General features: G+C 43.9%; 1 protein-coding gene across 4 annotated transcripts in view; it reads right to left on the bottom strand.

The window, feature by feature from the left end:
- TUBGCP5 (tubulin gamma complex associated protein 5) overlaps window positions 1-9,649 on the bottom strand; it is a 64,763-nt gene that overhangs the window by 12,917 nt on the left and 42,197 nt on the right. For 3 of the 4 annotated variants that reach the window (XM_003800154.3, XM_023519289.1, XM_023519290.1), the window contains 5 exons: window positions 6,395-6,596; window positions 5,564-5,752; window positions 2,279-2,461; window positions 891-975; window positions 667-787 (listed from right to left, as the gene is read on the bottom strand). In XM_003800154.3, the coding sequence (XP_003800202.1) occupies window positions 667-787; window positions 891-975; window positions 2,279-2,461; window positions 5,564-5,752; window positions 6,395-6,596 (780 nt within the window). The remainder of the gene's footprint in view (window positions 1-666; window positions 788-890; window positions 976-2,278; window positions 2,462-5,563; window positions 5,753-6,394; window positions 6,597-9,649) is intronic. The other variant, XM_023519288.1, reaches the window with a different exon arrangement.

The following is a 9,649-nucleotide window of genomic DNA, read 5'->3' as shown; positions in this document are numbered from 1 at the left end:
GGGTCCGGGCTGGGGATTCGAACCCGCCACCTTAGGTGTACGTGGCTGGCGCCTTAGCCGGTTGAGCTATAGGCACCGAGCCCCTTGCTAGTCTTGAATCAGACAATCTACCCCACCTTGGCCTCTGAGAGTGTTTAGGATTACAGGCATGAGCCACCATGCCTGGCCTTTACAACTTCTTACTATTCATTAATTCAGATACTTGATGTTTGTGAAACTATTGCTATAATACACAACACTTTGGCATTTGCATATACATAAAAACAATAAAAGCAGCCAGGCCAGATAGCTCACACTTATCATTCCAGCACTCTGGGAGGCCAAGGCAGGTGGACCACTTGAGCTCACCATTCCAGACCAGCCTGAGCAAAAACTGAGTTCCCATCTCTACTAAAAATAAAACAAACTAGCCAGGTACTGTAGTGGGTACCTCTAGTCCCAGCTACTTGGGAGGCTGAGGTAAAAGGATCTCTTGAGCCCAAGAATTTGAGGTTACTGGGAGCTATGACGCCATGGCACTATACCCAGGGCAATAAAGTGAGAGTCTGTCACAAAAAAGAAAAAAACCCAAAACAAAAACCAAAAACTTATTAATAAAAGATCAACAACCTCTTTTTCTCAGGGCTAAAATTAAATTACCATTTATCTGCTGAAAATAAATCTTACCACCAAAGAGTAAGACATCTAGACTATATTTTGCCCACTTTATTTGCAGTAAGAGAAGGAATACTTGATTATAAATTTTTTGACATTCCAAACTTATAACAATATCCACAGGCCATGGGACCTATGAAAACAAAAACAGAAAATCAGAATAGAAAATAACCAATTACTTGCATGTTTTAATTTTAACAGAAAATATTCTCTGTACAAAGAATATCAACATATACCTTGTAGCTCAGGGTCAGACCATCTAAGATATGAACAGGTAATTTCTTCTTAGCTGTGTCAACATTTTCAAAAGATATAGACAAACTAAATAAAGAAATTATAGCTTTAGTTTGTGAAAGTACAATGTCGTACAGAAATGCTCTTTTAAAATAACGAGGAAAGCAAATATTCCAAACTATATATATTTTCTAACATATATTCTTGTTTTGTTCTGTTTTTAGCAGTTTTTGTCTGGGGCTGAGTTTGAACCCGCCACTTCCGGCATATGGGGCCGGTACCCTACTCCTCTGAGCCACGGGCGCCACCCCTAACATATTCTAAAATAGAAATTTGATTTTAGAAATAAAGGAGAGGGGCTACGCACGGTGGCTCACACCTATAATCCCAGCACTCAGGAGGACGAGGCGGGTGGATTACCTGAGTTCACAGGTTTGAAACCAGCCTGAGCCAGAGCAAGACTTGTCTCTAAAAAATAGCTGGGCGTTGTGGCGGGTGTCTTTAGTCCCAGCTACTTGGGAGACTGAGGCAAGAGGATCACTTGAATCCAAGAGTTTGAGGTTGCTGTGAACTATAACACCACAGCACTCTACCCAGGGTGACAAAGTGAAACTATATCTCAAAAAAAAAGAAAGAAAGAAGAAGAAAGAAAGAAAGGAGAGGGAGAAAGTTTCTAAATAAGTTTAGTTATAAAAGAGATGCTTAACAATAAGTCGATTAGAAAAAAAAGATGAAGTTGGGGAAGAAAACATAACAGTAATAGTCTTAAGAGTTTAATTCTGGTAAAATTTAGGCCCAGAGGTGAAGCCTCTGCTCAGCACAGGGGTTAGGGAGGACCAGGTACCTGGTGAGGTTAGCTGGGCTCCAGAGCACAGCACCTATCAGAGAGCCATGGAGATGTGAGGCAGTGTGGGCTCTACAACAAAGGCTTTACCTGCATATTTCTGAGATGGTTTGAGTCTGACTTTAAAGAGGAAGAAAGGAAATGACACATACATAGGAAGGCCGCATGCCTGGCAGTGAGGCTGTCCTCTCCTCAGTTAACCCTCACAGTCCTGCCAGCAGTACACTGAGAAACAGGCTAACCTGTTTCTCAGAGGCAGAGCTCTGTCTCAACGCCCTGCTATTTTTTGGAATTGAGGTCCCGGTCTGGCTCAGGCTGGTCTCAAACCCACGAGCTCAGGCAATTCACTTGCTAGGCCTCCCAAGTAGTAGGATTATAAGCATTAGCTGCCATGCCCAGCCTTGCCTCAATTTTCTAACATGTAAAATAATTTTAGTAAGACTCATAGGAAGTGTGAGGATGAAACAATGTATGTAATTCATAGAAAACTTCATGGCACATAGTTCATTTTATACTAAGTTAAAGTAAGGTGACTTCCACATTTACCGTGAACTGTCTTCAGGATAACGCTGTCCTACTGCTTCTTGGAGTTGGACATTAAGAAAAGACACGTTCTGCCAGGTTTCCTTTTCTCTTATTTTATCAAAAATTGATGTGTAGAAGTCATACATGGTATCTCCACCTTCCATTAAGAAAAAATTCCTCATGGCCTGCAAGTATTCTACCAACCTAAATAGGGAGAAAATAAGCAACAAAAAGATTTTTAGCATTCATAAGACAGGATTCTGGATCAATACCACATTTTGTGGGTGGCCTGTGGCTCAGTGGGTAGGGCACCAGCCCCATATACTGAGGGTGGCAGGTTCAAACCCAGCCCCGGCCAAATTGCAACAACAAAAAAATAGCCAGGTGTTGTGGCAGGCGCCTGTTGTCCCAGCTACTTGGGATGATGAGGCAAGAGAACTGCCTAAGGCCAGGAGTTGGAGGTTGCCACAGCACTCCACCAAGGGTGATAAAGTGAGACTCTGTCTCTACAAAAAAAAAAAAAAAAAATTCCACATTTTGTAACCTGACATTTCTAGTGAAATAACTTTATATTCTGCATTTACTGAAATTAGAAATAAACACCTGTTAAACACTTTTTATCAATAATAAAAATAGCATATTTTCATGTTTTTCTTTAATAATCAGAAAGCAATGTTATCTTTGTGTATCATTATAGAAAACAGAAAACTGGGCTGGGTACAGTGGCTCATGCCTATAATCCTAGCACTTTGGGAGGCTGAGGCACAAGGATTTCTTGAAGTTAGGAGTTCAAAAGCAGCCTAAACAAGAGTGAGACCTCATCTCTACAAAAACTAGAATGATAAGCTGGGTGTAGTGGTATGTACTTGTAGTCTCAGCTATGTGGGAGGCTGAGGCAAGAGGACTGCCAGAACCCAGGAGTGTGAGGTTGTAATGAGCTATGATGATGCCACTATACTCTGTCCCAGGAAACTGAGGAAGACAGCTCAAAAACAATTTTTTTTTTTTTTTGAGACAGTCTCTCTTCGTCACCCTCAATAGAGTCCCATAGCATCATGGCTCACAGCAACTTCAAACTCTTGAGCTCAAGCAATTCTCTTGCCTCAGCCTCCCAAGTAGCTATTTTTAGAGATGGGGTCTTACTCTTGCTTAGGCTGGTCTCAAACCTGTGAGCTCAAGCAATCTGCCAGCCTCGGCTTCTTAGAGTGCTAGGATTACAGGCGTGAGCCACCCTGCCCAGCCTCAAAACAATTTTTAAAATTAAAAAATAAGAATAATACAAAATTGGACAGACAAAAATGTAACAAAAAATTAATCTAAATTCCAGCATCCATGAATTTCTACAATTAATATTTGGAATATTTCTTTCCAGTCTTTCCCACATATTAAAAAATATATAATTCTATGTTATGTATCCCACTTTTTTTTTTTTTGAGACAGAGTCTCACTATGTTGCCCTTGGCAGAGTGCCATGGTGTCACAGCTCACAGCAACCTCAAACTCTTGGGCTTAAGTGATTCTCTTGCTTCAGCCTCCCAAAGTAGCTGGGACTATAGGTGCCCACCACATTGCCCGGCTATTTTTTGGTTGCAGTTGTTATTGTTGATTAGCAGGCCCAGATCAGGCTAGAACCCAGTGGCATCCATGTATGTGGAGAATCCAGTGGCATCCATGTATGTGGAGAACCCAGTGGCATCCATGTATGTGGCCAGCACTCTACCTAGTCAGCTATAGGCACCGCCCTATATATCCTACTTTTTAATCAACATAATTTTTATAAACTTTACAAAATTCATACATGGATACAGATATCCCATATTTATGGATATACCATAGCTTAAAAAATTAGCATCTAGGCCAGGTGCGGTGGCTTACACCTGTAATCCAGCACTTTGGGAAGCTGATGTGGAAGGATCAGTTGAGTTCAGGAGTTCAAGATGAGCCACAGCAAGGGCAAGACCCCATCTCTACTAAAAACAACAACAGGAGCTTGTAGCTCAAGCAGCTAAGGAACCAGCCATATACCCCAGAGCTGGCAGGTTCACATCCGGCCTGGGCCTGCCAAACAACGACAACTACAACCAAAAAAATAGCTGGATGTTATGGCAGGTACCTGTAGTCCCAGCTACTTGGGAGGCTCAGGCAAGAGAATCACTTAAGCCTAGGAGCTGAAGGCTGCTGTGAGCTGTGATGCCATAGCACTCTACCCAGGGCAACAGCTGGAGGCTCTGTCTCCAAAAAAATTTAAAAACAACAACAAAAATTAACCAGGCCTCCTGCCAGGCTCCTGTAGTCCCAGCTACTCAGGAGGCTGAGGCAGGAGGATTACCTGAACCTAGGAGTTTGGGGTTGCTGTGAGCTAGGCTGATGCCATTGCACTGTAGCCTGGGCAACAGAGTGAGACCATTTCAAAACATAAAACAAAAAAAAGTAACGTCTATTACTAAGTAATTGCATATTTTTTATTCTGATAGCAAACTTTGTGATGGGCATTTTTATGGAATTAGCTTTTTCCTTATTTCTTTAGGGAGAGGTTGTCAGAAATAAACAAAATTCAATTTTACAACATATAGCTCAGGGCCCATAGCTCAGTGAGTAGGGCACCAGCCACATACACCAAGGCTGGTGGGTTCAAGTCTGGCTCGGGCCAGCTAAAATACAACAACAACAACAGTAACAACAACAACAAAAAAAATAGCTGGACATTGTGGTGTGTGCCTGTAGGGAGGTGGAGGCAAGAAAATTGCTTAAGCTCAAGAGATTGAGGTTGCTGTGAGCTGTGACGCCACAGCACTCTACCAAGGGAGACATAATTAGACCCTGTCTCAAAAAAAATTTTTACAATATAGTTAAGAAAATACTGAGGATCAATTGATCCTCTCAAAAAACTTGTTTACTGGCTCGGTGCCTATAGCTCAACCGGCTAAGGCGCCAGCCACGTACACCTAAAGTGGCAGGTTCGAATCCCCAGCCCGGACCCGCCAAACAACAATGACGGCTGCAACCAAAAAATAGCCGGGCGTTGTGGCAGGCGCCTGTGGTCCCAGCTACTTGGGAGGCAGAGGCAGGAGACTCACTTGAGCCCAGGAGTTGGAGGTTGCTATGAGCTGTAATGCCATGGCACTCTACCCAGGGGGACAGCTTGAGGCTCTGTCTCAAAAAAAAAAAAAAAAAAAAAAAAAAAAACTTGTTTACTGCCTATCCATTACCCACTATAATAAAAACTGGCAATACAGGTTTTAAAATAATTTCAACTGTTCTTGAAGTATTACTGACTACTTCTAAAACCAAATTACTCCCCTTTACCTGTAATCTTTTTTTAGAGTCTGCATGAGATTTCCACAGCAATCTAGATACTGCTTATGAATATGAGGATAGAGGCAAGATCTCAGCGTTAACTCAAAAGTCTGACATGTCACAGATTCCGATGATCGGTCCACACAAACATCTCCACCAGCAAACTTCTCGTGAAAGTCACTCTGCTCCAAATACAACCTTCAAGAGAAAAATATGGGTCTTCTTTTTATGAGCTACTGTCTATAAAATTCTTCTAAGTCAAACTCCAGAGTTCCATTGTTACCATTAGTCTTAGAATTACCAACTATTATAGAAAGAGAAAAATCTTCCTCCTCAGAATACCCTTTGAGTGAACCAGTGTTTGAGAGCTGCCTTAGGGTCAGGTCCTAGAGGTGGTCATTCTAGCCACCTGCACTGCACACAATGACTGCTGGCCCTCAGGCAGTTGGCACTGTGTGGGCAGGAGCACTTATTCCACTGAGCTAAGTACCTAAAAGCACCTGATGCCCAAGACACATTTTCCGTGAAGGGAGACCCAGATTCCAGGTTTGTCTGACGCTCGGTGAGACTCAGACTTTCAGAAGCATCTCTGGAGTGAGTGAGGGCACCAAGGACACAGCCAAGCTGGCAGGGATGAGCCTGCGGACTTCCACAGATAACATGGAGGCCCTACATCTGAAAGACGGGAACATGTCTTGTATTCTGTTCATTAGAAAAAGACAGGCCACAAAGGCTTTGTGTTTAAGGCTGGAAAGCCCTACCTGGCAGAAATGAACAGTTACTAAACACTGCACAGATTCTGCCATTTCACCCACTGAGAATCTCGCAGGTGTGTATCACCTGGTGAAGTTAATGGCGAGCAGGGGATCGTGAATGTCATCTAGCTCCAGATGCCTTTCAGCAATGGACTGCATCTTCACGAGATTCTCCGTGGTCGCTTCTTGCTCAGTAAGAAGAACACGTGGAGTGGGATCTTCTCCATGTCGAAGCCGGGACTGCACCGATTCCAGAAATAGGGTGTACAAGCTTTTTCTTTCTGCATCTAAAACATAAAGAAATGTATGAAATGAACTATTTTTGGTAAGTAATATTAAGCAACACTTAGAAATAGTAAGTAATTTCATCCTAATACAGCTTGGTATTTTTCCTGTGGTCTATGAAAGTATACCTATATCCCTGTCTCTTTACTGTTATCTGTATAGCAAAACTGAACATTTTTATATCCTGTGTTACACAATGGCAAAGCTCATAACTGAATTACATTACATAAGCTAATTTCTTCTGAGTGGAGTAATATCCTAAGCAAGACACTTGAAAGTTAACTTATCGGCTCGGCGCCTATAGCTCAACCGGCTAAGGTGCCAGCCACGTACACCTAAGGTGGCGGGTTCGAATCCCCAGCCCGGACCCGCCAAACAACAATGACGGCTGCAACCAAAAAATAGCCAGGCGTTGTGGCGGGCGCCTGTGGTCCCAGCTACTTGGGAGGCGGAGGCAGGAGACTCGCTTGAGCCCAGGAGTTGGAGGTTGCTGTGAGCTGTAATGCCATGGCACTCTACCCAGGGGGACAGCTTGAGGCTCTGTCTCAAAAAAAAAAAAAAAAAGAAAGTTAACTTATCATCATACTGCAAAACTATGATAACTATGTATTAGACATTGGAAAAAACACTTCTGACAGTGGCCCTAGAAGGCTCATCACATTTTATCACTGAGTCAAAAAGAAATATTATTCAAAGTTTTTTGGGTTTATTAATTTTTTTTTTGGAGACAGTCTCATTTTGTCACCCTCAGTCCAATCTCAAACTCTTGAGCTCAAGGATTGTCTTGCCTCAGACTCCTGAGTAACTGCAACCCCTGCCACAATGCCCGGTTAATAAATAGCTAAGGTTTGACTGGAGTGTTGAAGAGAGAGCACCAGAGTGCAGTGAGGAGGTGGAGACCACACCTATAATCTGAAGCCCAGAAAGGCAGCGTGGACACACCAACCTCTGCAGTCCCATTTCCCCTGCCTGGATCAAATCTGTCCAAAGATCCCCACCAGCCCCCACTGCCACTGCAAATATCTATACTCCTTGATAAAGAAGAATTCCATAGTCCTCATGAGTCCTGAGCACTGTCTGAAGAGCTACTGATAATTCAAAGAGCTGCACTGCTCTGAAGAGCATGAAATGTGCACCCGTCCTCCACCACCCTGTGAGCTCTGTTGCTGCACCACATACCACCTTGGGGCCAAAGAGTCCTCTGGAGTGTACCATGCTAGGGGCCATAGCCACTGCACCTCTCCAGCTTTGTTGTACCAAGCCCACATGGGTGGATAAATACTACTCCAGCTGAAGGGGCCTGGGCCCAGGATCAGATGTGACTCCAGTCTGGTATAACCCCTGGAGTTAACCCCTATAGCTGCACTTGCAGCTGGAGCCTGAAAGCCCCTTGGCCTGTCCAGTGGCCCTGAGCCTCCCACAGGGTCTGAGACACAGCCCTGTGGACCACCCCTGGCAAGTACCACGCACCTCCTCGCCGCCCCCAGGACAACCAGCTTTGTGCCACATCCCTGGCCTAAGAAACAACCCTGTAGGCAGCCCCAGCAGACATGCCCTCAAGTCCACCAAGGAGCAACCAACCTGCATACTACCGTGTTTCCCTGAAAATAAGACCTACTCCCAAAATAAGCCCTAGCAGGATTTCTATGCATTTGTTAAATATAAGCCCTACCCCGATAATAAGTCCTAGTGATGGGTGTGGCTATGCAGTGTATCTGCATAGTCATGCCATGTATTTTGGCGCGGAGCGGTAAGAAAGACCGGAATACCTTTTATCTGCCACAGCTCCTTTCTCCAAGCCATTCGCACTTGCACGGGTGCGTGTGGTAACTGTGGTCCCAGGCATCCTATTGTGCATGTGCGAATGGCTAGGGGAAAGGAGTTCACACATCACTAGCACCAGCCCCACCAACAAGGTCGGCTCCCCCTGTCAGGTTCCAGAAGAAGATGACTTAACTGTATTTGAATAAATACAGACTGTTGTATTATCCTTAATAAAAATAAGACATCCCCTGAAAATAAGCCCTAGTGTGTCTTCTTAAGAAAAAATAAATATAACACAGTGTCTTATTTTTTGGGAAACACGGTAGGTCTAAGAAACAGCTTTGTGGGTTGCTTCCCCAGAAAACATGCTCCCAGGCCAGCCAACCAGCCATGTATCTGCATCCTGGGCCTCATGGCCCCAACCTCAGTCCTCAGGCTGCTACAGGTAGGCATATACTTGAGCTGGCAGAGTAACCACATGCTTGTGCTCCAGGCCAGAGTACACAGCCCCACATTCCCAACCCCAGTGAACTAGACCCCAAGTTAGCTGACCATTGTGTACACATTTACCCTTGACCTGAGAAATAGCATGGCAAGTCCACTTTCAGCAAAACTGCCCTATCACTGCCTCAAACTCTCTCAACCTAGGTAATTAAGACACTCACAAACATCATAGTATGGATTACAACTGAAGAAACTACACGAAGACTACATTACTGAGTTCACCTAGAACCAACCCACACAGGTCCTTTCTGAGGCACACTGTGATCAATTAGTCAAAAGTTGAAGAAAAAAACATTCTAAAAGCAGCAAGAAAAAACATCAAGTTGCATATAAGGGAATCCTTGTTAGACTAACAGCAGATTTCTCACACAAACCTTATAGCCAAAGGGAGAATGGGATGATATCTTCAAAGTACAAAAAGAAAAAATCTGCCTGCCAAGAATATATATACGTAGCAAAGTGATCCTTCAGAAACAGAGAAATAGGACCTTTCATAGACAAGCAAAAACTAAGGGAATTCATCACTACTCCATTGGCTTTACAAGAAATGCTCAATGGAATCTTATTTCCATAACCATCATTGTGGAAACCTGCAAAATTATAAAATTCACTTGAAAATATAGAAGAGAGGCTCGGCGCCTGTGGCTCAAGCGGCTAAGGCGCCAGCCATATACACCTAAGGTGTCGGGTTTGAATCCCCAGCCCGGGCCCGCCAAACAACAATGATGGCTGCAACCAAAAAATGGCCAGGCGTTGTGGCGGGTGCCTGTGGTCCCAGCTACTTGGG

This window comes from Otolemur garnettii, unplaced genomic scaffold (genome assembly GCF_000181295.1).
Source record: "Otolemur garnettii isolate 467f Iridium unplaced genomic scaffold, OtoGar3 scaffold00170, whole genome shotgun sequence".
In the NCBI taxonomy this organism is placed as follows: domain Eukaryota; kingdom Metazoa; phylum Chordata; class Mammalia; order Primates; family Galagidae; genus Otolemur; species Otolemur garnettii.
This window is presented reverse-complemented; position numbering and strand designations above follow the sequence as displayed.